At 46.4% G+C, this 27,510-nt stretch overlaps 3 protein-coding genes and 1 long non-coding RNA gene across 7 annotated transcripts; 2 read left to right on the plus strand and 2 right to left on the minus strand.

The window, feature by feature from the left end:
- Window positions 1-389: 389 nt before the first annotated feature.
- FTH1 (ferritin heavy chain 1) lies at window positions 390-4,993 on the minus strand. The gene is made up of 4 exons (XM_005511031.3): window positions 4,670-4,993; window positions 2,801-2,947; window positions 1,679-1,804; window positions 390-734 (listed from the first exon to the last, which is right to left on the minus strand). The coding sequence occupies exons 1-4, from the start codon at window positions 4,778-4,780 to the stop codon at window positions 570-572; spliced, it is 549 nt and encodes a 182-aa protein (XP_005511088.1). The 5' UTR covers window positions 4,781-4,993; the 3' UTR covers window positions 390-569.
- Window positions 4,994-7,862: 2,869 nt separating this feature from the next.
- On the minus strand, window positions 7,863-15,631 carry LOC102097177 (uncharacterized). 4 transcript variants are annotated; one of them, XR_010473182.1, is made up of 3 exons: window positions 15,148-15,631; window positions 11,832-11,912; window positions 7,863-8,260 (listed from the first exon to the last, which is right to left on the minus strand). It is a non-coding gene; the product is annotated as an uncharacterized LOC102097177 (long non-coding RNA). The 4 variants fall into 4 exon arrangements; XR_010473181.1 differs by lacking the exon at window positions 7,863-8,260 and adding an exon at window positions 8,272-8,770 and having other exon boundaries at window positions 15,148-15,623; XR_010473183.1 differs by lacking the exon at window positions 7,863-8,260 and adding an exon at window positions 8,944-9,103 and having other exon boundaries at window positions 15,148-15,630.
- A 4,536-nt stretch (window positions 15,632-20,167) lies between these two features.
- Window positions 20,168-21,133, plus strand: LOC102094437 (olfactory receptor 5AR1). The gene has a single exon (XM_005511097.3). It carries the CDS (start codon window positions 20,168-20,170, stop codon window positions 21,131-21,133), a length of 966 nt encoding a protein of 321 aa, XP_005511154.2.
- Window positions 21,134-26,458: 5,325 nt separating this feature from the next.
- LOC102094256 (olfactory receptor 2D3) lies at window positions 26,459-27,395 on the plus strand. Its single transcript, XM_005511096.3, is given in 2 exon segments — window positions 26,459-26,532; window positions 26,534-27,395. Coding segments are annotated over 2 exon segments (936 nt in total).
- The last annotated feature ends 115 nt before the right edge of the window (window positions 27,396-27,510 follow it).

A 27,510-nucleotide genomic window follows, 5' to 3' on the forward strand; every position in this document is an offset into this window, starting at 1 on the left:
CACCGCTTCAGTCGACCCTGCTCACAGAGCACCGCTCCAGAATCTTGGCTTTATTTGTTAGAACAGCACCTAGCGAGGCACTAACCCCCTCCTCCTTCAGCAGCCTCATCTCACTTCAGGGACTAAACCAGCAAACCCAGATACTCAAGCCTTCCTTCCCTTGCACATACATTACAGCAACACCTTTGGTGGCAAAGGCATTTAAAACACAACTTGAATCACTAAGCAACTCCTGCAGTAGAACCCACTGCACCAGAAAAAAATATTAAAATAAGTAAACCCCAATTCCCCTAATATATTCCTTCATTCACATCCCATTTAAAGGTATCTTGACTATCACAACAGAGCCAACAGCACAATCCTCTCACATCCAAGAGCAACACAAAAAGCCAGCTTGAACCAAGTCACTTTATTGGATGGAGGGCGATACACAAAACACAAGAGAAAAGAAGGGTGATATTTGGTACAGAGTATTAGAACTGTTTAATCTCAATAGCTGAAGATGCATGCACGGCTGGACAGTAACACTGGAGCCCCGCTGCAAGGCGCAGGGCAGCTCTGGCCAGGCTTCAGCTGTGGTTGTCGCAGTCCCCAAGGGTGTGCTTGTCGAACAGGTACTCGGCCATGCCATACTTGGGGGCCCCCATCTTCCGCAGGTTGGTAACGTGGTCACCCAGCTCCTTGATGGCTTTCACCTGCTCATCCAGGTAGTGAGTCTCAATGAAGTCACACAACTGAAAGGGAGACAAAAGAAGTTTAAATTTAGGCCAAACACAGAGTATCCTGCTAAAGCAGTGGCTGAAATCCTTCCACTCCTCTCCAGGTTCAGGAGATTATACAGAAAATAGCAATCTTAAAGCTGCAGGAGATACCTAAGAGGAAGAAGCCTTTAGTTTTTCCCTCAGCAATGCTAGAACCAAGACTAAAGTGAGGCAGGCTTATCTAGGCACACTTGCCTCAGAGCCCCACAGTACAATATCAACGTCAAGTCCCCTTTCCTCCTCACTACAAGCAGCAAAGTCCCTGAACACAATCAGAAGCCCCCACTGCACAACACTAATTCATGACTGAGGATTTACACGTCTAGAATGGTCCAGCCATGACAATTTTTATTTAAAGAGTCACTCTAACTTATCCAAGATGCTTTCAAAAGTACTTTGATCCAGACAGGTGCCAATCTCTTCCTGATCCTAAGCAGCCTCAATCCAGCCTTGCTAATAACTCGCACCTGTGAAGAAACCTGTGTTTTCAGACACTGTATTTACTCTGAAGTGTCAGGGCTTTTACAACATTCAGAAGCAACTTAATCTTATGACAAAGGCCTTACAGGCATGTGTTGGGTTAAAATTAGAACTCATCCCCACCCAGAATCAAGCCTTCTCTATATAGAGCTTAATACACTTATTTTAGTCAAAACACCGTTCACATGAGTGCTCTCTGCTCCAAAGAACAACAGAAGGGTTTGAGGAAAGCTCTGTAAGGCAGGTCTCAGCCACCCTAACACACTGCAACTCATCCTCCTGGAAAAAAAATGGCAATCATCTCACCAAACGGCAAAGGTACAGCCTGGGACCTGGGTCTGTCCCTTTGGAAAGGCTGCACCCCTTACCCCACACGGTTACACACATACAAGCCCCCTCACCGCACAGTCACATCCTCAGCTTCATCATTTACTTACGTGTGGATCATTCTTTTCAGTTGCCAGTTTGTGCAGCTCCAGCAGTGACTGGTTCACGTTCTTCTCCAGGTGCAGGGCGCACTCCATTGCAGTGAGGCCGTTCTCCCAGTCATCACGATCTGGCTTCTAGAAGCAGAAAGCACGTGGCCACATTTTCTGTAAGTACTCACAGACCATTAGGGAATAAAGTCTTTTACATCAAAGTCTGTTTAGATCAAGTTCAGCCACTTAGGTACCTTCAAAAACTTGGCAGATACCCAGCACATGAACAGAGCAGAACTGAACACACACTCCAAGCCCCAGACCTTTCCCCATTTCCCATGTTTTCTTAGTTTTATGTTCTGAGCTCTGGTAGACAAAACAGCTAACAAAGCTGCTGTCTTCCTCCTCCAAATACAACCTAATGGTTTAAACACCTGTCTGTTTAATAGGCAATGGGCACAATCTTAGAAATTAAGCAGTTAAGACACAGGTACAGTCTGATCTTCAGCTCAAACTGCCCAGTACAGTCCAGTGTTTACAAGTACTCAGACTTACCAGTGAGCAAGTGAATTATTCTCAAGTGCCCACCACATTGTTTGCTATTTTCCCCAGGAAGAGTTGTAAACCCTTAACTCTTAAGCCAGCCCTATGACATTGTTTACTTTCTGCTGTTCCAAATAATCTAATTAAGCAACTTGAAGAAAACAGTGCTATGAAATCTTGCAGTGAGCCACCACAAGCAATTGGAAACTTGGTATTTCATGTTCCCATGGCAAACAAGTCAAGAGTTTTCTACAAAACAGCACAGAGAGCAGAGAAGGCTCTTGCCATTGAACTTAAGTCAAATGAACAGGTTGTGTGGTAGCTACCCTCACCCCACAGCGAACCACCTAGTACCAGGCATCTTCTTACACAGAAAGGACCTTTTATTAATCAATCAGCACAAATTACCAAATTACTATGCATATCTAGATCTCGGGCTGAGCACCACACACAAATCACAGGAATGTGTTTACCTACTGTCAGCTACCGCTCCTTTTGGGAGAGGAGCCACAGGGAAATTTATCCCCTTCCAGCCCAGAGACAGAGCACAAGTCCCGTTCTGCAACAGACAGGACAACCCAGAGCTCCGCTCCTCACCTTGATGTCCTGCAAGAAGATGCGCCCACCCCTCTGATTCTGGAGCTTCATCAGTTTCTCAGCATGCTCACGTTCCTCGTGGGACTGATGCAGGAAGTACTTGGCAAAGTTCTTCAGGGCCACATCGTCCCGGTCAAAATAGTAGGACTGAAAAATAAGAATTCATATGTTTAAACCCTCAGGTCTTGCTCCATCAGCCACACAAAGCCAAGTCTGTGCTGTGATCTCGGGTATGTCTCCTATCTGAGGAGGTGGCTGGAGTCCACGCTCAGGCTGGCAGCAGCACCAACAACAGCAAGGCAGAGTAGCAAAACTCTTCCCTTAGTCACAATTTTCCTGACTAGGATTAAATGTTAACCTTTACCCTACCACAGACAGCAGGGGCACAAATATTTGTGGTTCAGCTCTGAAGATCAAAAAGCCCACACCTCAGATACCTGTTCACCTGAGCATCAATCAAATGCCTCAAGCACAACAGACATGACAAGCCTTCTTCAAGGATAAATCTTCGCTGCTCCCTTTGTTTGCCTGAGTTTGTTTACAATGACCACAAGTCAAGGCTCTGACTTGCACAGTTGGTTAAGGGTGACCAAGAACTTTAAGGTACTTCAGCAATAAACCTCCCAATGCTTCCCTGGGCTTGTCAGGGATTAGACTAAGAAGCACACTTACTATTTTTTCTCCAAAAGTAGAATCACATTAAAAAGACAAAAGATACATTGAAATAAAATATATACTCAAACACAAAGCCATCCTTTTTGAAAGCCAAAAAATACACCTGTGGCAGCAGTCAGAAGCCATCACACAGCTGGTTTGTTCTGTGGTCAGAGCCACCAGGCGGGATTCAATGGAAAGCTTTGTATCAACTGCCAGTTATTTACCAGACAAACTGCTACAGAATTCTCTGCTCTTCAAGCAGCAGCCTGGAGGTTCAAGGCAAGACACTGGTGCTTGTGTGCCACCATCATCCATCAACATCATTACATCCAGCTCGTAGCTGAGGTTCAGACCTTCATAGTAACACAGGAGCAAGTTCTACACCAAAGTGCCACTAGAAAGTCTCAAGTTACCTGTATGTCTAAAGAACCAAGATTGCTGTGCAGAAGTCAGAGCTGCTGTTTGGACCAAAGTTACTCATCTGCTTATGGCTGAAATAAAGACTTTTGTGCCAAGATAAACATGTAAGCGCAGCACCAAGGATACCGCGAATTCATTTTGTGAACTACGAACGAAAAAACCTCGCCTCAAGAGACACGAGCTCCTGCGGGCAAGGTGCCAATGGCTTTGTTAGTCAGGTCCTGCTATCCAGCCCAGCCCCAAGGGCAGAGCCGCCTGGAAGCTGCTGAGCTGTGCTGATAACGAGCCCGCCAAGGGCAACGGGCAGAGAGCGGTTAACGTGTAACTCGAGTTCGCCAGCGAGATAAGAGTCTCACCTATAGAAAACAAGCGGCCGCCCCGCCCCGGGGGAAGGCTCAGAACGGCCCGAGGCGAGGGGGGAAGGAGGAGGAGGGGAAGGGGGAAAGCAGGAGGGGAGGGAGCGCGGCTGCGCCCGCAGGCACCGCCCGGCCCGGTCCCGGGGGCAAAGCAGGCCGCGCCAGCTAACCCCACAGGGGCCCAAACACCGGGCAGGCCGCAGGGGGTGCGCCCGTCCGCCCCCGAGCCTGGCCTAACCCCCCCGAGCCTGACCTAACCCCACCCCTCAAACGATGGCCTAAGCCTCCCCACCCCCCGAACACTGGCCTAACCCCCCCAACACTGGCCTAAAGCCCCACAGGCCCGAATCGCGAACCTCCCACCTCCTTTCCCCACTAACAGGCCCCACGCCTCCCCCTCGCCTTATCCCCGTCCCCCACAGGCCCCCCCGCTCACCATGCTGAGATACACGTAGGACGCGTAGAGCTCCAGGTTGATCTGCCGGTTGACGGCGGCTTCGCAGTCCTGATGGTAGTTCTGACGCACCTGGGAAACGGGCGCTGCCATGGCGTTACCTTAAGGTGTTGAGTCGGTAGATTCGACGGCGGATTAAGTGTTGGTGGTGGGGGCGGCGGGCCCGAGCGCGGCCGGTTCCGTCCAAGCACTGTTGAAGCAGGAACCCGCTCTGCTCGCCTCGCCGACGCGCTCTGACGGACGGCAGATCCGCGACGGCCCTTTTATAGCCGACGCAGCGTCCGCACGCAAGACCCCGCCCCTACCCGCGAGCTGAGGGGGCGTGGCCTCCCCGCCGCACTTCTGCTGGCCCAGCGTGACTCAGCACACCCCCCAGTGGGCGTGGCCCGCGCGCGCCCCTTCCCTCAGCGACAGTTTCCAATATGGCGGCGGGTCAGGGCTATTGGGGGGGCCCTGTTACCCACCCGCCTTCCACCCCAAAATTGTCGCCAGGTTGAGCTAATCCCCGCCCTAGCGTAATGCTGGAAGCCGGGGGTGACCTTCTGCCACAGCCCGGGGCTGCCGGCCCCGCAGGGAGGGCGCAGGCCAGGGACAGAGGCCTGGAGAAAGAAGCGCCTCGTGGGCCTGCGTGACACACAAGCGATTTGTTCATCACATAAAAACAGCCTTAGAGCCTTTATTAGTAAACATTCGAGTTGTTTAACTCATACAGCATTGGGAAGGAAGACACTGATGCCGTGCTGGATGGTATTTTTTGTCCTTTCACTTCAAGCGGTACTAGGTACAAAAGCTCGTCTGGGTGTCGGCGGCAGCTCTGGTTTGCTGTCTCAATAAAGCAGCTGGTGACCCAGCGGTGAGACCTGGTGGGTTGTCAGAGTTCTTTTCAGCCCCTCCGTTGGAAACTGCCTTTAAAACGCTCCTAAGAAATACAGCAAACAAAGGGCAAACCCCTCGGTTAGCCTGATGAGCCGAGCAAACCTGAATGAACAGGCACAACTGAACTCTTCCAAGTCGCTCCACGTTATTTACAGGCACCGGCAGCGATGGCTCTTGGTGTTTGATAAGAACCCCGGGAAGGAAACACTGGATTTTAGTACCCGTGATGACTAAAGGCACCATACGCAAGAAAGCTGGTGAGAAACCAACATTTCTGCCCCTCCGATGCTGGATTTGTGTGAAGGTGAGGTTTAGGGTATGACCTTATAGTCAGTTCAAACATCATAATAAAGAGGTAATTGAAAAATCAAAGGCCAAATGGAAAAAAAGAGCCTTCTGATAACGAGGTGATTATTTCAGCAGCTTTTATCACTGCTAAAGGCATTGAGCTTGTGTGGTCATTTATGTTCCATAAACATTGGATTCATTTACTTTCTGGTTTCTGAAATTTTAGGAAGATGGTGAGTGCAGCCTTGAGGCTCAAACTGAGATCATCCCACAACACTGGGCTCCCAAAGTTTTAACTAAGACAATGTTAGCGCTGAAATTCATCTGAAATATTAGAAGTTACTGAGCCTGTAAACTCAGATTAAATCAATTTTCCTCTAACCAGATTTTTCTACTAAGTTTCACTTGGTCTTTGCACCTTCTCGGCAATGTGGGATTTCCCATGCGTGACCGCAGAGGTGTCTGGCTGTGAGTAAAGGGCAGCGCGAGGCTCGTTGCAGCACAACGGCGCTTTTCGGGGCGCCCGAAGGGAACACGCAGCCTTCGGCTTCCCTTGTTTTACTGTTTTCTGTCGCTTCTGTTGGTTAACTGTCACAAGTCATTAAGATCTGTGTGTTAATGTGGGTCATAGCTATCGCTTCGGCAGCCTGCCAGGTACATTTGAAATCTCATGTTCCCCTCCCACATAAACGCTTATGTAAAAGAAAAAAGCTTGTAACTGCTGGGCAGACTTGCGTTCCTGTTTTCATTCTGTAGTGTTTTCACCACCATTTGGCTGAAGAGGTTTGCCGAACGTTGTCCTTGACCCTACAAAAGACTAAACCATTTATTTGATATGTTTGCTGTTCGTTCTCTCTTTCCACCAAACCTTTTTGCCCGTGACTAAGCCACGCTTGGAATTATCAGAATAAAGTCGCCCAGCAGTTTATAGATTGCAAACTACTCCTTTTTAATTTTCCCAATCTCATCCTGACCAAACCAGCATAAATCCTCATGACGTTGTTTCATGAAAAGGCTGCACAACAGCAGAATTTGTAAGTAATTAAGCAAAAAGTCAGTGAATAAAAGAACTATTTCCTCTGTGCTTGGACAGTCTGTGCCACTCATGATTAAATGCTTGTAAGGTCAGGGAAGTTCTACATTTTGCTTCCTAGATCAACTGCAAGTTGCACAAACACGCACATTATTTTTGATGACAGCAGATTTCTGTGGCCAGAATGGGAAATACTGGGTTGCACAGCCATGCATCATGAGAACTTCGTGACCAACACAAAGGGTGTTTAACACACTCTGTTCTCGCAAGAGTTTAAGTCCAGCTTGTACCCAGACCTTTTCTGTTGATTGTGCAACTACTGTCACACTGTGCTTTAATTTTGACTTTATTTCATTCTGTTTTCTTATGGCGTGGTTTAAGCCTTCTTTTCTCTAGTCCCTTTCTTCCTGAATAACGCCTTTCCATACTCAGGCTCGACTTTGCATCAAATGACATTCAAGTCATTTTTTGCATCTGAAAATGCTTCACACGCTACTTTCTATCGTATTTGCAGTAGCTAATAGTTAATTGCACGCCTGACCATTCTTCATTAAACTATTTGAATCGGAGGGGAGATCCTGGCCTTTCTCATTCAAATCCAGTACATTAAAGGTGTCAGTGTATGCAGGAAAAAGAGCCTGGTAATCCAAATTACCTTTTTTTCAGTACACTTTACACACTAACCTCACAGCTGCCCAGGGACTGCTCCATCCTCTGCATGTGCAGCATTATTTTGAACTTATGTCATCGCTCAACTGCGTCATTGGTCTGAAGTAGATGCCCACGATCAAAAATCAATGTATTGTCTGCCTACACGAGCTTCAAATTGTTGAAGACAATCGTTGTTTTCCCTTGGACAAGATCCCACCAGAAACACTGGAGCAAACTCTCTTGTTGTTTACAGCTTGGCTATTACAGACCTGAACATCAGCCAGTTTAGGGGCAGCAACGCTCAGCTTCTTCATCTGACAGCTGGAGAGGACAATTTCAGTGTGAAAAAAATAATGAGAGCTTCTTTGAGAAATGTTTCCATAAATACACAGAAAATTATTAAGTCAAAGAACTGGTGGATGTGGTCAAGATACACCTGGATGCAGAAAATCCACCAAGATTCGCTTGTACACACCTCAGAGTATCTCAGCAGAGTATCTCATACATTGTGTGTGTGTGCGCGCGTCTGTCTGTCTGTCTGGAAAAAGGGGTCCCAGCCTGGGCCAAGGGGAAAGAGCTGTCAGTTTGGGAGCCCAGAGTGGGTTTGTAAGAGGACGTGACACGTGGTTACAGCAAGTTTGTGCAGACAGGGCCACGCGGAGCGTCAGGCAGCAAGAGTGGGTGATGTTGGCAAAGACTTTGCACGGGGTGAGGCCTGGGGAATGCTAGAAATAAAATAGAAAAAAAAAAGGAAAGTTTCCATGGCTCTTCCACCCACTGTAATATCAGTTATACTGACCCTGTGCGTGAGCCTTGCAAATGATGGCAGTGAAACATGACTTGTAAAACAGATACTGGACAATATTTGCACAAAGGAAATTCTGGGCTTGTAAAAACAGAAGCCAGATTTTTGCTGATCCAGCCCCTGAGCAAAAACTCAGCATGTGACTTATTCACCCAGCAAGACCTTCAACGAGAGGCCTCCCTTGGTGCGAGCAGAGAACTCGCTGTAGTTGGACCAGGCACAAAGTTCAGGAATGCACAAAGTTCCATTTATCATCCGTAGAGAGAGTTTTAAAACGCTTGCTTTGTGCCGTGCTCATTGAATGCCTCGAAAAACAACAGATCTGAGTTAAAAAGCAACAACTGTTCCAAATCCAGTGAGCGAGAGCTGAATATTCCTCGAGTATTATATCAACAAAAATACAGTCACCTCTTCTGCAAAGCGCAAAGTCCTGTAAATAAGATAAATGGTGAATCCAGTCAAATATTTGTTATGGAGAACTTCCATTCCACCCCCAAACTTCAGTGTCATTGGGCTGCCAGACTTTCTGTAAACACAAAAGCAATCCTAAACTTGGCTCCAAGGCTGATCATGTGGCTGGAAATTTGACACTAATCTCAACTGTGGGTTTTCAAAGCCGTTTATTAAAAACATCTGCGATGCATTTGTTCTGAAGATACCCTAAAAATGGAAACGCCGTTAACTGCAAACTCCTCCTCTGGCTCCTTGAGTAAAACATTGTGCACGTTTTTCAGTCATTTCTTTTAGGTGCCCAATTTTCTACCTGTGGGAAATCCAGGGTTTAGGCAACAAGTTTTCACTGAGTCCTAAGGGCACGGAATGCAAATTATTGGGTTACACAGAACTGCTTGTTCCTGGAAACACGCTCCTAAGCCAGAAAGTCAAACGATATTTGAACTTCTCTAGGAAATTGGCTTAGGAGACGACTGAACAATGAGCTGTTCTGCTATAGGGAGAAAAGTCTTAAAGACAAAGTAATTAGTAACATTCTGTCCTACAGGATTTTGTAGACAAGTAATAGAAAACTCACTTTAGACAGACAAACACACTCCAAGTTGTGTTACAGGTTTTTTTCTCTCTCTGGAATAGTATTGCACAGAGTCAGTCTAAACAAAATGCCCCAGGAGATTGATTCCCTAATTTGTTCCAAATGTCCCTTTAATTTAATTTTTCTTCTTTGACTTGCCTCTAAAAATGAGCTTAAAGGCAAGAACAGCCAGGAAGAAAAATGCTAATAATACAATAATTCTGCCTGGCATGGCCAGAAGCAGAATTTGGTGAATTTACTCACCTCTATCAGCCCCATTTAACCCAATTTCAAGCCTGACACCACGACCTGTGACTGAAAATCTCTCACTGTAATCCCAGGGACAGCCTGGGCACTAAATGGACACAGCGCAGCCTTCACAGGACGGATTTGTCGAGTTGCAAAAGCCACAACTAATGCTGACATTCCACTGCAGGCCACAATCCACAGCGTCTGCTGTACTGTCATCATCCTCTGGTAGCGTGATCCACATTTTTCCCCCTTTCAGATTTACAAAGCCTTAAAGAGGTGGGTGCGATTCTCATTCCTTATTTCTGTTTTACTTGATATCTTTTTCCTTAGATACTGAAAAGCTGGGGTGGGGAAAGGTGCTTGCAAACAGAACTACCCAGCTGAAGTCAACAACCATAGGGAAATTCCTGAATACACCAAAAATCGCTTCCTTTCCATCATTAATTCCCCTGCAAAACACCGGTAAGGGCTGGTGGGAGAAATAAGGCAGTACAGCAGTTTTTAAAAGCTTCCCTACCCCACAACTGTGCCCATAATCCAGATTATTCATCTGCCAACACATGCGCGTATTTGTAGTTATTGCTCATCCCCAAGGTGCCGTTTTGACGGTTTGCGGAGCATCAGGTTTGAACAGACGTTCTACGGCATTAAGCCTTTCGGAGTAGGTGGTGGTTGCTTTTATATTTAGCCACCCAAAAAGGGGTAAGCAGGCAAACGCTTTCAGGCATGATGAGAAGAAACAAGCTTTTACAGGGAACTGGCAGTTAAACACCGGCTTAACGAACATGCACCAGCCCGATAAAGCGCTGGCTCCACCGCTAAAACAAACAGTGCCCCATGTCTCAGGCTCTGAGGTGCTGATGAAGGCACCTCCAAACTGCTGCAGGTCTCTCCAGGAACTCATTTCACGGCTAATTTAGAGGAAGTGGAGAGATTAGATAATCTTTAGTGGCTTAGAAGAACTGGAGGGATTTTCTTTATGGGGGTGAGGCATAAAGTTGGGGAGGGCAAGTAGAAAAAGGGAGTTTTCTCAGAATCTGCAGAAAAGCTGGTTCCTGCTCCGCTGTAAAGAGATGCTGAAAACCCCCCTGTGGTTCGTGCAGCCACAGCTCCAGGGGCTCCACACGCACGCCACCTGCACACCCGAGCTGTCATTTCCTCCTGAACAGTGTCCAGCCCTTCGCCAGCAGGGTCAAAATATTTAAAAGCAGTTCAAGAGGCTCGAGTTGGATCTGCTCCGCCGTGTGCTCCCCACCGAGCAGCCAGCTGGTGTTGAGGTGCGGAGTATTTGCCACAAAAAGTCACCTCTGGATGAGCAAAAAAACCCCAAAACAAATAAAAAGCAATGAATTTGGACAGAGAGAGAAATAAAGTGGGGAAAATACTCAGCAGGCTAGATTGGACCTTGATATTAATACATAGGATGGGATCTAAGGACTTGTTGTCTTCTCCACCTCAACAGATGTTGGCCCGTGCCCACAGATAGTGACATCTCAGCAGCCACTAAAGCAGCTACAGAACAGGCCAGCGAGATAACACGGAAGGGCAGCTCCAGGACACTCTGCTCTAGAACAGAGTACACAAACTCCGCAGCAATCACATCTGGCTGGCTCAGACTGTAGCAGATGTTGGCAGATGTTCTGCTGAACAGACTAGGCGGAATCACTAAAGCCAGGCAGACCCCCCGCCTCTTAAACCATGGCTATTGGTTCATGTCGCCCTGTGGTTTTTGGTCAGCATGCTGGGAGGATAATCCCACCAAAAGCTGTTACATTATCAGTCTCGTTTGCTTTCTGACTCCTCTAGGACAGCACCAGCTTCTGTTCAGGTTGAAGACAGCAGAATGCTCTGCCTGGCCTAAGGAATCAGTCCCTCCCCTCAGTCGCTCTGTGCTATGAGTAGCTTGCTCAGTCATGCGTGGCCCTGCTGCCCAAAACCTGTGTAAATAGGCAGCGATGACCAAGACTGAAACCAGTCAAATCAGGAACTTTCCAGTCCAGCAAGAAAATAAAGATTTCCGCTCCGTACTTATTTAGCACGGGCTGGACTCCTTGCCTTTTGTTTAATGCTCTTGGTTGCTTCTAAAGGCCATCATGAGAGGGACACAACACATAGCAGACTCAGAGTAAAGTTACACCGTGCAGCTGAAACAATCACACAGCATGAAGATGTCAAAAAGAGGAGACTATGCTCCTCACACACCCCCACAGACCTTATTTGCCTCTTCTCCCTGTCCCCAGCGCTCTGCTTCAGTGTTCATCAGGGTCTCTATGGGCCAGTTCAGCTCAGGAACCTGGGAGAAAACAGAAGAGGAAAAATCAACCATTTTTAGGCCAGTTTCTAGGCTTTGCTGGGCCAATGGATGGATCTAACAAGCTCCAGAATCAGGTGCTGAGTGGGAGGGTGGTGGGTTGCTCGATCAACTCAACACCTTCGCAAATGAAATTAAAGTTTCCAGTGTGTGTGTAAGCCAAGAAAGGAAAAAACCAATATGGGAGGCAACCACAGCCTTGCTCACAGGGGTCCGTCGGGGCAGGATTGATACGGTCTGATGGCAGCGGGGCACTGGGCAAGCTGAGGAGATGAAACACAGTGAGGAGAAAGCTCCTGGAAAGCCATTCCTCACAGAGGAACTCGTGCTGAAAGGCAAAGGCTGAAACATAGGATTTGGACATTAAGAAGCAGTGAAGATGTTCAATCAGGCCCAAAAGGGAAGCGGCTGTAACGAGTTCTCTCCCGAAGCAGTTCTGCAGTCAGGAGGTGCAGATTGAGCAACAAGCTGACATCAGCTAAAATAACAGGATGGTGGAGGGAGTGGCTGGGATGGTAAACTATGTGGATATTACTGAGGTCACCACGGAAAACATAACTTCTGACTGGGAAGGAAAAATAAGCCAGAATTGCAGCATTGTTACTTAATCCAGGAAACTCTGGCAGTAAAGTTCAGCTGTATGATGGCTTAACATGACCACACACACAAAAAAATCAGCCTTTTACCAGAATTCATCAGTGACTGCATCCCAAGCACTAGCAAGACTTAACCAGCTGTGAACACCACCTGATGTGGGCAATTCCTCCTCCTTTCTCTGCCCCTGCAGCCTCACTACAGCAGAAGATGTTGTATCAAGCACAGGCCCTTGCCCAGCGAGGAACACACACCCCAGCCCTGGCTCCCCCGTTATCCCGAGTCCCTCACTTCCAGAAGCAAGAGACAAACAGATTTATCATCACACCTCCTGCTTATTTAACTCCCGCTCCTCTTTGATCAGTCAGTTCAGATCCGCAGACAAGAAAAAAGGTTGTCTCACTGCCCTGTTAAACCATTATTTTGGACTTAAGATACCCAGTGAGCCAGAACTGCCCATATGTGCTTTGCCAGCAATTATGACTGGTCTAAAAGGTAGATAAGTGATATTTGCTGATGCTGCTGTTGAGCCATCGAGTGGCGTTCAGGCAGCACAAGTCTTTGAAAAAGATCCCCACCATCCCTCTAGCTTCTTTATTTGCCCAGAAGCTCACTTGTTAAGAAAAGCCTGTGTTTAATCTCTGCTTTCTTCATATTTTCATATACTCTGGAGTCACTAGGGTCTACCTCTCTCCCCATAAACATGAACATTTCATGATGAACCGGGGGGACCGTGGCTGTCAGCTTGGTAAAGGAAAGAAGAACATCCACTGCCAGTGTCTTCTCCTTTGCATCACCATCACAAACTTCCTCAGGTGGGAAGGGTTCAGTATCTTCTTGCTCTACTCTAGAGGCCAGAAAAGCAGCTCAATCCAGAAGGGGCTCAGTGCAGGAGAAAGGAGTATTTCCTAAACTGGCCCAGCCTCACATCGCAGTAACACAGCCCCGCAGAGATGGACAGTAACAAAGCTGACAAGTGAGAACACAGCTGGAAACTGAAGAGACTGAAAAAGCAGACGGAAGGGAACTGAGAATCTGTTCTTTTCTACAGCCACATCCAGTGTAACAAACAGCAGGGCATGGAGAAACTGAGGAAAGGGAAGGGAAAGTGACACCATTGTTACTTTAGATCAACTAGACACTTCTTTTCTCACATTAAGTCCTTCAGAAGTACCTCCTGCCAGAAACAGTTGGTAGGAGACAGTTCTACCCCTTTTCCCACGTCACCCCCCAACCCTAATCAGTCAGATCTCTCTGTTTCGGTGTGTTTCTGCTTTCCTCTTAGGGGGGAGTATCGGGATGGAGCAACAGCATGTACGAGAGCAAACAAATCCCAAGAGCTCGGAACTGGGAAGCAGACACAATCTCTTCTCGACCAGCACATGACCTTGATTCATTTTCCTTCTTCAGAATGAGACAGCATTTTGTTTTCGGGCAACGCGTTTTGTCTGATACCCGCAGCAGCCAAACTAAGAAAGGCACCATTCATTCGCCAAGGCCACGTTTTTAAAAGCATCTTTCTTTGCCTTTGAAAACTAGCAGATTGTCCTTGCGTTATACCGCGGCTCTGGAGATATATGAGAGGTTACAGCACTTGGCTTTAACTTCAGAGCTCAGTTGTCTTGTGAAGAATGCTGCCCTTTACAACTCTTTCTAGGAAGGTTAACTTTGTTAACATTTCCACCCAGTTTACAGCACCAGGATTGTGGTCAATAACTGGCACACTGATAAGCTGGTCATGACTCCTGGTACCCCTCCTCCTCCCATTTCAATCCCTTCCCTCCAAAACACAGCAATTTAAAAAAATTTTGGGAAGGAAGGGCAACAGAAAGCTGCCAACTGCCAGTGGCGCCTTCCAGTATCATAACAATTTGCACCACACCTGCCTAATCCTGTCATGGTAAAGCAAGAAAGCTCATTTTCCTATAAGTGCTTTCCACTTCGCTGGTCTTCATATACATTAGCTCTGCTTCCTCAAGCCGTACAGCTGTGTCATAACTCATCCGAGCCTTCTTACTCGTAGCAGGACCAGCCCGAGCGGCACTTTGCACCTCACCTGGCTGCCCAAGGCTGATTGTAACACCAGGGCACATCTCTGCGCTCAGTCCTGGGTGACCCGGAGCCCCTCCAGCTCAGCACAACCTCTGCTTGCTATTACAGCGAGCAGGGGCGCTTGGGCAGACCCTGGGGACAGTGCAGGTCACCAAGTGAAGAGCTGTTAGAACCAGGCGGCCATCTAAGTATTTGTACAAGATTTAGGCCTCTGGTTTCAGCGCCAGTGCAGCTCCAGGGAGGAAGGAAACAACAGTGAGAGACAGGCGGGGTACAGCACTAAAATGCTCTTATAGAATCATAGAATAGTTTGGGTTGAAGGGACCTCCCCAGCTCCCCAGTGCCCCCCCTGCCATGAGCAGGGACATCTTCACCAGCTCAGGTTGCTCAGAGCCCCGTCCAGCCTGGCCTGGGATGTCTCCAGGGATGGTTCATCCACCACCTCTCTGGCCAACCTGGGCCAGGCTCTCACCACCCTCAGGGGTAAAAACGTCTTCCTCATGAAAATCTATCCCCCCTCTCCTCCTCCCAGACCTGCTGCTCACCCCCCCGGCCAGAAACCAGCACCCACCTCGCAGGCTCCTCCTCACCCAGCAGGCCCGGGAGCGAGAGGGAACAGGCGAGGGAATCCCCACAGCACCTGGGCGCCTTACCAGCCCAGGCAGCTCGGGCCAGGCCTCGGCCAGGGCGCTGTGGAGCCGACGGGCGCCCGGGGGTCCCGGGGCTGCGCGGAGCCGCCGCCTGAGGGCGCCCCAGCCGCGCCGCCGCCGCAAGGGGGCGCTGTCGGCGGAGGAGCGCCCGGCTGAGCCAATCAGAGGGTTTGGTGAGCAGGGCGCATGCGCCGCCGCCCCGGGGCATGCTGGGAGCTGTAGTCCGTGGCGGTTTTGGGGGAGCGCGGAGCGGTGTGGTCTCCCCCATCAAGTGCCGCTCTCAGCGGGGCCTGTGTGGAGATACCGGCTGGCCGGGGCGGTTCGCGTAGAGTTCCCTCCTCAGCGTCACTGCGGGGTGCTTTCCGGCCTCCCCCAGTGCTGCCGCAGGCTGTGCGGGAAGCGCCGGGCCCCGCAGGGCATGCCCGCTGTTGCCATAGAGATCAGGCGCCAGCGTCGCGGGGTGATGACGTCACCGCGGCATGCTGGGAAGTGTAGGCTGGGGAGGCAGCGGCCGCTCAGGCTCATGGAGTCCAGCGGTTCCCCCACCCCGGCACTGTCCCCGTGTCCTGAGAACCTCGTGTCCGTCTGTCCAGCCCTCCAGGGATGGTGACTCCAGCACTGCCCTGGGCAGCCTGTTCAATGCCCCACAGCCCTTTGGGGAAGAAATTGCTCCCCACATCCAACCTCAACCTCCCCCGGCCTGCACAGCGCAGGGACTGGGTGGTGTTCGTCTCTTGTTCTTTGAAAATCCCCCATTTCTGGTGCATCCTAAAATCAGAATAATCCTCTGCACGTAACCATTTACCCCAGAAAATGTCTGGGCTACTCGGGTCCTGACATACATTCCCCCAGTTACATTCCTAGAACAAGGTGACAAGTTCCACGAAACCCTTGACACTTCTAACAGTTCAGGGGACTCTGATGAAGAGCCGCAAGAGATTTCAGTGCCCAGATCAATATTTCAGGTGCAAAAAAAATAATAAAAAACAAACACCCCCTTTTAAAAGGCATATTAATATTATTTTTGTTTTCTTTTGTTGTATCATGATGAAATAAATAACTTACGCTTTTTCTATGGATAAACAACATTTAATCCAATTTCTTGTATTCCTTAAACACGTGTTCATTAGAGCATAAGCAAAACAGCGCTGCGTGCGCGGGGGATTCACTCCGCCCAACATGCACACTTTTAACAATAAGAAGTGTGCTTAAATACAGTATGGTATTACATATTCATGATGACCCAGGAATGCCTATACATATTTATGACCTTCCCCGCTCTTTATTAAAATTAGTCTCAGATAACCATTTACATATTCCCCTCCTTGACCCTCCCCTGTTGCGCCTGCGCAATGTCACTTGGTGAATTTGAGGAAGGGTCTTTAGGGCTCTTTGGATGAAGCTCCTTCAGTTTCGTCACAGTGGACTTTTTACCTTTGGCTCATTAGGAGGAACTGGCTGGAACCCAAGTTACCAAACCGACTGGAACCAGACTGGTGCCTCCTTTTTGCTGTAAATCTTGGCCATCTTGTCTCCTCAAGGTTGCAGCTGGTTCTGTAAAACTTCTTATCTCGGCATTTAATGAAGTCCTGCTTTGTTTTTTTTAGCACAATTAGTTACATACAACTCTAAACTAGATATTAATAATGTGGTTTAAAATGTTAGCTTGTTAGTAGGCCCTTATTATATAGTTGCTTAACCCTTAAAATGTTAGTTCACTCTATCAATATAACTTCCTAAACAAGTTTCATAACTTTTTACATAGAACTTAACCACCTTTCCCTTTTCCAAGTTCAGAGTCCGCGCCTCATTTGGTTATACCTGTAAACATTAAACATCTTAGCACGAATCACAACTGCATTTTTCACAATGACACAACAACTCTTTAGTGCGTCTGAAATTCATTCGGTAAAGAAGGCAACTGACTTAAAACACTCTCTAAACAACTCCCACAATGGAAGGACGTTTTACTCATCAGGAGACTCACCTGCTCGGGAAATCTTGGGGTGTTTTCCTGGATGCAGGAAATGTTTATTTGGGGGAATGTCACAGATTTTGCATCTTCCTTTTGGACACGGGAGGGAAGAGCAGAACAAACAATTAAAACGCTGCTGGTGTTGTCTCGATGTGGAAACGTCACTCTTGAAAACGCTTCTAATATTTTCTTTGACTGGAAATGCATAAACTGTATTTTTTTAAGGCATGAAAACAGTGTCTCAACCTGTGGTCTGGAGTCAAGGCCATATAAAATTAAAAGGTTCTTGGTAGCTAAAGACCCCCATGTAATAGAAGGATTATACACCCAGAGGAAGATTTAGAGCAGTTTAACTTGTTATTTTACTCATACTCAGTTAATCTCTTTCATTAATATCATTTTGAAAAAAAAGAAGAGCTAATCATTGTTCTTCCATAGGAGAGCTGTGATATTAACTGACCTAAAGGTATTAGTGAATGAAGAACACCCAGTGACTCTGTATGTGGACAGATACAATTAAAAAACAGCTGTAAATTCAACCACCCTTCACTAGCAGATGTTGAACTTTGTGCGCAGCTGGTTTATTTTTCTGTGAGGGCACTTGGGTAACTCTTTCAATGCTTTTATCCTCCGACTAACAAGCTTTAGTTGCATTTCTTGCCTCCTTCTTTCCATCTGGTTCATATACACGTTCATGGCCAAGCTCCGCAGAGGTTCCCAGTAGCCAGCGATGGGGGTTTGGACCTTCCAAACCTCTGGGATGGGGCTAAACTGTGACAAGTGACAGGGACGTGGTGGGTGCTCTGGTTTGGGGTGATGTGAGAAAGCAGAGAAACATGGAAAAAACACCCTGTTTGGGGGTAGAAAACAACCAGAGCACAAACATGAATAGATGGGCTTGTCTGAGCTCAGGAGAGCACTGATTAACTCTTTTGATCCAGTTGTGCTTCCAGGCACCAATTTAATCAACCACCAGTATTAATCAGCTGTCTCAGATGACTACAGACTGTAAACCAGTGAAAATACATCTCAATGGTCCAACAAGGAAACCTGCTGGTGATGTAAACTCTCCTTACATTGATGATGTAAACTCTCCTTACATTGAATCAGGAAAACGTGGGCTGGAATTCAGCTTGTGTGCTGGTTTTGTTTTGTGAGGACCAGCAAGAACTTTAAATAATTATTACACCCTGCTAGTGCTCACAGAAAGGCTGATCATTTCACGGGGCCAGCGACCACCTACATAAAACCAACACAAAAAGCTCCAACTTATTGTCAAAATAAATTATAACCTTACCTAGAGAAGACCGTGAATCCTCTGCTTACGTTCTGGAGGGGTTTTAATTGCTGTTATTTTTTGTTTTTCCTAATGAGCTCTGTACCCATGAACCCAAGACCTCAGTGGGCTGCAACCCTCCACCGCCCCGCGGGACCCCCCGGGACATAGGAAAGCATTTAAGCTGATTGTGAGACTTTGCCATTCCCGACAGGCAGAACGTGCCGACAGCCTCACCCCATAGTCAGAGCTTCTCTAAATGCCCGTGTGACCGGCTCTCCAGCAGCATCTGCTCCTGAGGAAAAGAAAACCACCTTTTTAATGTTAGTTTTCGAGGTAGGAGACATATCCATAGCCTGAAATATGATGAAATCGGACAGATTGTTGTGTCACTGGTTTATTCTCTACCCTTGTGCTCTGCTTTAATCCTGCACACAGAATGCACGTCATTGCAGTCTATGCTCAGAGACACAACTGTAGAAAAAGAAAAACTAGTTGATTTTCATATAAGGAATGCTAAAAGTGAAGCCTACAAAAATATGTGGTCAGAGAGCATCTCTTATTTTTTACCTGCTCTGGATTCTTTATCTTATTGTGGAAAACAGGAGAAGAAATACTTGTGAATGTCCATGCGGCTTCTTTTTCTAAGATGTGGAGACTTTTGCACTCTTGCTCCTGGAGTTTGCGCTTAGAGTAACAAATGATATTCACAGAATCACAAAACCATTTTGGTTTTGTCTGACCAAATATTATCCTCTGCAGCGAGAGTCTTTTACCGTCTCTCTAATAAACGTGTGCACTTCATAAGAGCCATGAGAAACCAGCACCTCCAGGAGACAAGTCATTTCACCCCAGATATTTTAAACAAGACAAAATTAATGTGATCTAAAGTGCCGCCTCCTATCCTGTGACTGTAAATTAAGCCGTGAACGGGCACCTCAGCCATAACCATCCACCTACGAGCAGGTAACGTTCTGTCTTCAGTGTCAGCTCCTGTGTTTCTTGCAATTTGTCAGGACAGACAGAATTGCATTAGCACACAGAGGTTCAGGAACGCAGGGCAAGGTCAATGACTACGCTGCCCCATCTTCTCCTTTCAATTGTTCCCTTTGGAATCAGCAAATAAACTTCAATGGAATTGTCATCTGCTTTTAAACAAACTGCTTTTGTACATGGATTTTTTTTTAATTTGGGGGTATCTTCCCATGAGGAATGTCATAGGAAGACATCAACTATCATCTTTAGAAGCTAAGAGCAATTTCTTGCTCCACTATTTAAGAAGAACGGAGCAGATGAGCAGAATCATCCTGTTATCCCTCCCGGGCACTGTGGACAGATAAGCATTTGATTAAATTTAACAGTAGAACTAAACAGGACGTATTTTTTTAAAAAATTACAATGAATAACAAGTTTCTCCTCTTTCCTGGAACAATCTCAGCAACAAAACAGAAGTAAATCCTTCTTTGACACTGTCATTACAGATGTCTTAAATGGGTAACAGCAAGAAAATTGAGTTAAGCGTCCAGTTCTTGCAAACTAAGTTTCCATTAAAATAAAGCAGCATCCGGTTTTCTTCCACTACATTCCTGCCTGACATTCCCAGCATTGCTACGATTTATTCTTCCATCCAGAGGTATAACTTGTGTTCTTTGATTTTTCTCCCTCTTAAAGGTTCAGGTTCATTAAGGGAATGTTCAGAAGAAACAAAACGACTGTTGATGAGTTTGTTTTCTTGGGAGTCGCAGATACTTGGGAGCTGCAGGTCATTCTCTTTGTGCTGTTCCTCCTGATCTCTGTCACCTCGTTGGTGGGGAACCTCGGCATGATCACATTAATCAGACTGGATTCCCGACTCCGCACCCCCATGTACTTCTTCCTCAGCCACCTCTCCCTGGTAGACCTCGGGAATTCCTCAGCAGTCGCTCCCAAAATGCTCCTGAGCTTCTTTGAAGAAAGGAAAGTCATCTCCGTGCCCGGCTGTGCAGCCCAGATGTATTTTTGCGGCGTCTGCATGATCACCGAGTGTTACCTGCTGGCTGCCATGGCCTACGACCGGTACGTGGCCATCTGCAACCCTCTGCGCTACGGGGCCACCATGTCTCGAAAGCTTTGTGTCCAGCTGGCTGTAGGATGCTACGCGGTGGCTACTGTGAATGAAATAGCACTTGTCAGCTCAACATTCAGCCTACATTTCTGTGGCACTAACGTCATCAATCACTTCTTCTGTGACATTCCTCCGCTCCTCAAACTCTCCTGTTCCGGGACGACTGGCAGCGAACACGTGCTTTTTGCTGTTGCTGCTTTCATTGCTCTCAGCACTTTAGTGTTTATTCTCGTCTCTTATGGTTATATCCTCACCACCGTCCTGAGGATCAGCTCCTCAGAGGGCAAGCACAAAGCTTTCTCCACCTGTGCCTCACATTTGATATCAGTCTCGTTGTTTTACGGGACTATGATCTTCATGTACCTCCGTCCCAGCTCTAGCTACTCCCTGGACCGGGACAAAGTGGTGTCTGTTGTCTACACCCTGGTGATTCCCATGCTGAACCCCCTGATCTACAGCCTGAGGAACACAGAGGTGAAGGATGCGCTCAAGAGGCTCCTGGGAAACGTTCTTGTTTCCTTTAGAAATCAAACTGGTAAAGAGGTGTCGTAAACTACGCAAAATAAACTTGGACATTCTTGAATCTCAGTGTCCATTCAGTTGCTGACCATTTACAACTAAAACCGAACAGGAGACGGTAATTGTGAGGACCCAAGTGCTTGTGCAGGTCATTGCGACAAGATAATTGAGACGCTGCCACCTTTCTCCTCTGTCAGGGTGTAGCTATACAGATTTTACCCTTAAACACACTAATTATACTCAAAGCCTCATGTGCACTCCTTTCCACGTGCCACCCACTGCTTTAAAGACCTTTGTTTTCCCCAAAGACCTGGGATTCCCTGTGTCCCTCCAACAAGGAGCTGTATTTTTCCAATTGAGAAGCATCCCTCCTGTTATTTAGTTCTCCTGGCAGGTTTTCAAGAGGGAATGATGGGGCGAAGAGGAGATCCAGGTCCTCGTGGGTGTTTGCTGAGGATAAATCTGGGGTAACATGTTTGAAACCAGGAACATTTCCAATTGGCGGTGTAGTCTGAGCTTGCAGAAGCCGGGTCTAACATTACGAATGAGTGGCGCTGTTTTAAGATCAAACAAACGAATGCTACATATGTGCATTCCCCAGATAAGGTTCAGCAATCAGACATAGCTTGATGCAATCAATTCTATGTGACATCTTTATATGATACAGAAAACCCATCTATTTTTAAGAGACAAAAAAAATAGTCCTAACTGTGGATTTAAATAGAAAATATCATCTAAGGGGGTGGATCACTGCTCACAAATATTTATTCCTCAGCAGAACCAATGCCAGAGCACACCACATCAACTGAGGCCCATAGGAACAGCAGAGAAAAGGATCAAAATACATGTGGGGAAGCTCTTCCTTGGGAAAAGTTACCTTGAGAGACAGATACTGCACCCCTTTGACAATGAGGTGCTCAGAGACAAGTAAATATGGATTTTCCTGTTAGATACACAAAATTAGGGAGAAGCGCTGGGCACCCTTTGGGGTCAGAGCCTCACGAGGTCAGCAGTGCCCAGGAGCCACGCCAGAAACACCACATAGGACCTAGAAAAACAGATTTAGGTGTGAACATAGCAAAACCAGAACGAACACTGGGGAGTGATCAGGGTGAACCCTTTATTTGGGTGGAGACAATGGTGGAGAAACTGAGGCATTGTGGCTGGTGAGGGAAGAGCAAGCAGGGGACAGTGACAGAAGGGGCCTCATACCCAACCACCACAGCTCGTCCCATCCTCTTAATAAATTATATTGCCATGTATTTATGACTACTGACAAAACCGGGGTTTAGAGCTCAGAAGTTCTTTTGGGGAGGAGATGTAAGTCCATGCAAGGTGTAAGCAGGGCAGTTATTTCAGTGTGTTAAGCTAGGACATCAAACTGAATGAAAATCTTCTATTTGTGTGGCCAGAGACAGCAAAAAATGCACATATGGTAGAATGAGAGCTCTTGGTCACTCCTACTGTATGAAGAGAAAAAGAGCTTTAAGGAGAGACGGAGCAGAACATCAGAGTCTACTCCTAAAGTTTTGTGAAGAACCCCAAGAAGTTTTGTGAAGAAAAAGGGTTAAATATTGAAGGTATTCAGGGACATTTCATACCTGGGTTAGACAGGCTGAGTGGGGTTTTCTTTCAGAGTCAATAGAAGTTTAGAAGTAGAGGCACATTCCTGCAACTTGTCCCCATGGCCACTGTCATGGAGATCCAGGGGACAGCTGGTCCCCAAGGGACGGGGAACAAAGAGCCAAGAGGAACAAAGCTACACTCTTGATCCAGGGCCCATCCAGGAGGCACAGAGACCTCCAGTGTAGTCAAAGAAGGACCAACAGCCCTAGACTGAGCTTAAATGGGGCTCTTGGTCCATAAGCATGTGTGTGGGGTGGTCCAGGTGGGGCTGGTCAGGGCCATCAAGTCCCATTAGTGCCCTCAAGGCCCTGGCAGCTTCCAGGTGGAGTTGGGAAGTGGTAGAAGAGGGTTGAGTTGTGGCCGTGAGTCAGTGGCAGGGCAGCCCTACTTCTAGGAACACGAGAATAGCCCAGGGGTATCGATTTCTGGTGGCAGCCAAAAATAGATGTTCAGAGAAAGAGTATGAGAAAGTGGACGAGTATATTATAAGCCTTCCCTGTTAAGTTTTTTCCAGCCCTGGCAAAGAAAATCACAGCTGATAGAGCTCCTGCTTTCTAGTGTTATAGGCTATTGGGCATAAACAAAAAATAAGAACGTCTCATTTTTTGAGGAACACTTATGGATGAGCACCTGGCTCTAAAAGGGGATTACAGCTGATGACCTCTCCTCTTTATCTGGGATGAAGATGCTCGTAGTCCTAAGGGAAACAGGTCCAAGGTGAGGTCTTACTTCTCAGACCTCCAAAAGTCTGAGCAAACGTTTGGCACATCTCGTCCAGCACTTGACACCTCGTCAAAAATGTGTCCTGAAACAGAGCCCCAATCCTGAAAATGAGCCCCAATCTGTGCAGTTCAAAAAACAAAAAGCCAAACCCACAACAACCAAACCCACGTATATTTGCTGAATCCTGTGTGGGATTTTGGACATCGGAGGAAGATTCCACCTTAAGAGACGTTATCAGAGCAAAATTGGGGTATTGATATGTTCCACCCTCACAGAAGTAATTTGGCTCCGAGTAGGAATAACTGGATAAAATTCCATGTTCACACAATCTTCTAAAAAAAATCCATTGAAGTATTTGGCCTCTTAAGGTTTGAAGTGTAACATATAGCTCACCAAGTCTTGAACGGGCAATTTAAAAACTTTTACCAAAACGACAATTGTTTATCACTTAAATAATTAAAGTGATACTTGGGCTTGTGCTTGCGAGAAGTAATTGCAATGCTGCCTGTGGGACCACTTCCCTTTGGCGTTTAAAATTGGTTACGGTGTCTCAAAGGGGAGATTTTGAAATGTGATTTCAATTCTTCCACGATTTGCTATCACTTCAAATGAGTTCAGTCTTTGTGGAGGATGAAGACACTCCACATTTGTTTCTTACCTACGAATATCCAGCATTTCTGGAGATTGGGCAAGGGGTGGCTGTGATTTTGCGTATTCTGCTATCGGTATTCCCATTATTGGATGAATTTCAACCTTCTTGCAGATTTGAGATTTTCAGGTACAGGAAAATAATCATTTAATTGTACGGAATTGAGCACAGATATATCAGGATGATTTCAAGTTATTTTGGGCTATGTGAGAATTGACATAGGTCCAAAAGTGCATTTGTCCCTGCTTATAGATATATCATAAGTTTATGATTTTGCTAAGAAACCACCTTTAACCCTGAGCAAACTACTTACCTTATTTTTGTCTACTTTTTCTCACCTATAAAACCTAAATGATGCTCATCCTTCAAATTGCTTCAAAATCAAAATATATAAGTTCAGAACTTGTGCTATCTGCTGATGTCAATAATATAAGGAGGGGATTTTCAGATGTGATCTAGAAACACCGATCTCAAGTCCATGGAGCTTCTCATGGGCCACTTGGTCTCAGGTACTCCAAAGTATTTAGGAAGCTAAAACCTGTAGAAAATCCCACTCTAGTTATCTATACTATAGATAAATTCCCCTTCTCACTCCCAGAGGTTTAGTTTGCAGACCCTGAAGGATGTTTTTTTAATGTGGTAAGATATTCATCAAAAACATTATCACAACTGGCTTATTGAAGGCAAAATTTAATTGTTCTTTGCCTACGCAGTGTAGTGATGTAAATTATAAATGCCTGAGCGGAATCAGAAGTTGAATGTAGCTCTTTATGTTGATGCAGGCTTTAAAATGATTGTGCGTATATGTGCTTAGATGAAAGATCTCTCAAGTTCTATGTCCATCTTAACAAAAATGCTGGATTTCATATTATTCAGGTTCTTATGGTTGAAATCGTAGCTGATAAAAGTCCACCTAGTCTAGAGAGCTCATGTCTTGAAGAAGAATTGGATTAATCTCATTAAACAGCAGGAATCAGACCCATCTCATGGAAATTCGGGTGTTTCCAGAGGAGCTTATGGCCACGTTTGCACAGGTGCCAGTGAGAAGCTTTTCAGGATTATTTCTTAACACCCCTTCCAGTTTCTGATTTGGAAAGATGCTTCATTCTGCAATATTTTCCCTTGACAGCGTAACTGCTAATTCAGCTTGTGAGAGCCCGCTCGGTCTTAAAAACGCAAGATAGGATTCAGTTTTAGGTTAAAGCGTCAGGTGTAGGCATCTACATATAAACATTTGTATGTAAGTTATACATCTACATTCCTGGCACGGGTGAGGAATAAACCAGGTGTCAAGGTTAAGTCCAAAAGGCCACTCAGGCGCTCAGGAACAGCTGAGAAGTTGAGGTAGCTAAAGTTATCACCGCCCAGCTCGTCATCTCAGCCACCCTTTGGAGCCCATTGACTGTATCAACCAGGCATCCAAATAATTCGTGCAGCCACAGAATCCTGGAACCCCTGAGCCATCCTGGCGTGACCTGTTGTTTGTCCAGTTTCATTCCAGAGGAGCACGAGCCCTCCGACCTCCCTGCATCAAACGTGACGGCCGCCTTCAGATGTCTCAGCACATCAAGTGACATTTATGAGCGTCTTCCACAGCATTAATTACATCGGCATTCCGCTCCTCTCCTTTTACTTCACGAAGACTCAGGATCCAGCAGCTGTGACCATGTATTACTCAAAAAATTTAATGTCATAATAAAACCTTAAAACATCTTAGGCAATACAGCATCAAGACAATATGAGTGTTAGGAGCTATAGTGAAGAAATGCTGTAAGATCCTAGATACACGTTGATTTGATGTATTTAATTTGTTAGATGTGGGCTGTGTGCTGAATTTTGGCTTTATCGCAGGAAAAGGATCCGGGTCTATGGATATTTGTCCCAAAGAGTAGATCAGTTCCATAAGGAGGGTATCTGAAGAGCTTTTTTCACTCCAGAAGTCTATTTTGCGTTTCCTCACGTGTTAAGAAATTATATGGAGAACGGGGATTTTAACATATAATCTTTTGATTTAACATTTAATTATGGTTTTCTAAAGAGGATAGTAACTCTGTTGGGCATTAAAATGTGTATCAATTAGGCATTCTTCTGTTAAATATATGTAATTAGACCCCAACAACCATGAACAGGATTTCAGCAAAATGTACCAGGAGAAAACTTTCTCAACATTTTCTCATTTCTCTGATCGCCATAATAGAGAATATAAAATGGATGGCTTGTTGTGTCTGGTATGCTATTTTCCATGCAGATTCTCTCCTCTAAATAAAGAAATATAAGTTCATGTTACACTTATCTTGCAATAGATTTGAGTTGACTTTGCTACTGTTTCTTATCTTGACAGTTAAATCACTGGAATAATAATGACCAAGGAAAACCAAAGCGCAGTGACAGAATTCATCTTTCAGGGCCTTTCCTCCCAGCCAGGGACACAGACTTTTCATAGTGTTTCTGATTTTTTATCTGTTCACAGTTGTTGGGAACATCGTGATCATTACAGTGATCAGAGCTGATTACCAGTTGCAGTCACCCATGTACTTTTTCCTTGCCAACCTGTCCTTCTTAGACATCTGCTACATCTCCAGCAACATCCCCCAGATGCTGGTGAACCTCTCAACCAAGAAAAGGACCATCTCCTTCTCTGGATGCGCCACTCAGATGTATTTCTATTTTGCTTTTGGCACGACGGAGTGTGTTCTGCTCGCGGTCATGGCCTATGATCGATACATGGCGATATGTCACCCCTTGCTCTACGCCACGGCCATGAACAAGAAGGTTTGCATTCACATGGTGGTGGCTTCCTGGACCAGCAGCCTGCTGAGCTCCATGGTCATCAACAGCTTCACCTTGTGGCTGCCCTTCTGTGGGCCCCACATCTTGAACCATTACTTCTGCGAGGCACCGGCTGTGCTGGCCTTGGCCTGTGCCCACACGGCCCTCATGAAGCTGGTCATCTTCATCTTCAGCATCCTCATAGTCTTCACCCCTTTTCTTCTGATCGTCGCCTCCTACACCCGTATCCTTTCCACCATCTTAAAGATTCAATCTGCACGCGTGCAGTCCAAGACCTTCTCCACCTGTGGGTCCCACCTGATGGTGGTGACCGTGTTTTACGGGACAGCCATCTACATGTACATGAATCCTAAGTCACGGCCTCCACAGGACAAGGACAAAGTGGTTGCCGTGTTTTACACCATTGTAGTCCCAATGCTGAACCCCCTCATCTACAGCCTCAGGAGCAAGGACATAAAGTGTGCCCTGAGGAGGGCAATGAACAGACCCCAGTCCCTGTTTATTTAAAGGCTTTTCGGGGATTGGTAGTATTTTATTTAGTTCTACAAGTGGAAACAACCCTCAAATGTGATTATTTCTCTACCTGCTATTGCCCTAGAGTTATTTGTACAAAGACTGAGAT

The sequence above is a fragment of the Columba livia genome, chromosome 5 (genome assembly GCF_036013475.1).
Source record: "Columba livia isolate bColLiv1 breed racing homer chromosome 5, bColLiv1.pat.W.v2, whole genome shotgun sequence".
NCBI lineage: Eukaryota > Metazoa > Chordata > Aves > Columbiformes > Columbidae > Columba > Columba livia.

Bases quoted from the DNA above. Each gene is read 5' to 3' on its own strand.
- FTH1 (XM_005511031.3), bottom strand. From the start codon at position 4,780: ATGGCAGCGCCCGTTTCCCAGGTGCGTCAGAACTACCATCAGGACTGC. The intron at 1,805-2,800 runs GTGAGGAGCGGA...TTCTGCTTCTAG, and splicing joins TCTTCTTGCAGGACATCAAG to AAGCCAGATCGTGATGACTG. The intron at 735-1,678 runs GTAAGTAAATGA...TCTCCCTTTCAG, and splicing joins CTGAAAAGAATGATCCACAC to TTGTGTGACTTCATTGAGAC.
- LOC102094437 (XM_005511097.3), top strand. From the start codon at position 20,168: ATGTTCAGAAGAAACAAAACGACTGTTGATGAGTTTGTTTTCTTGGGA.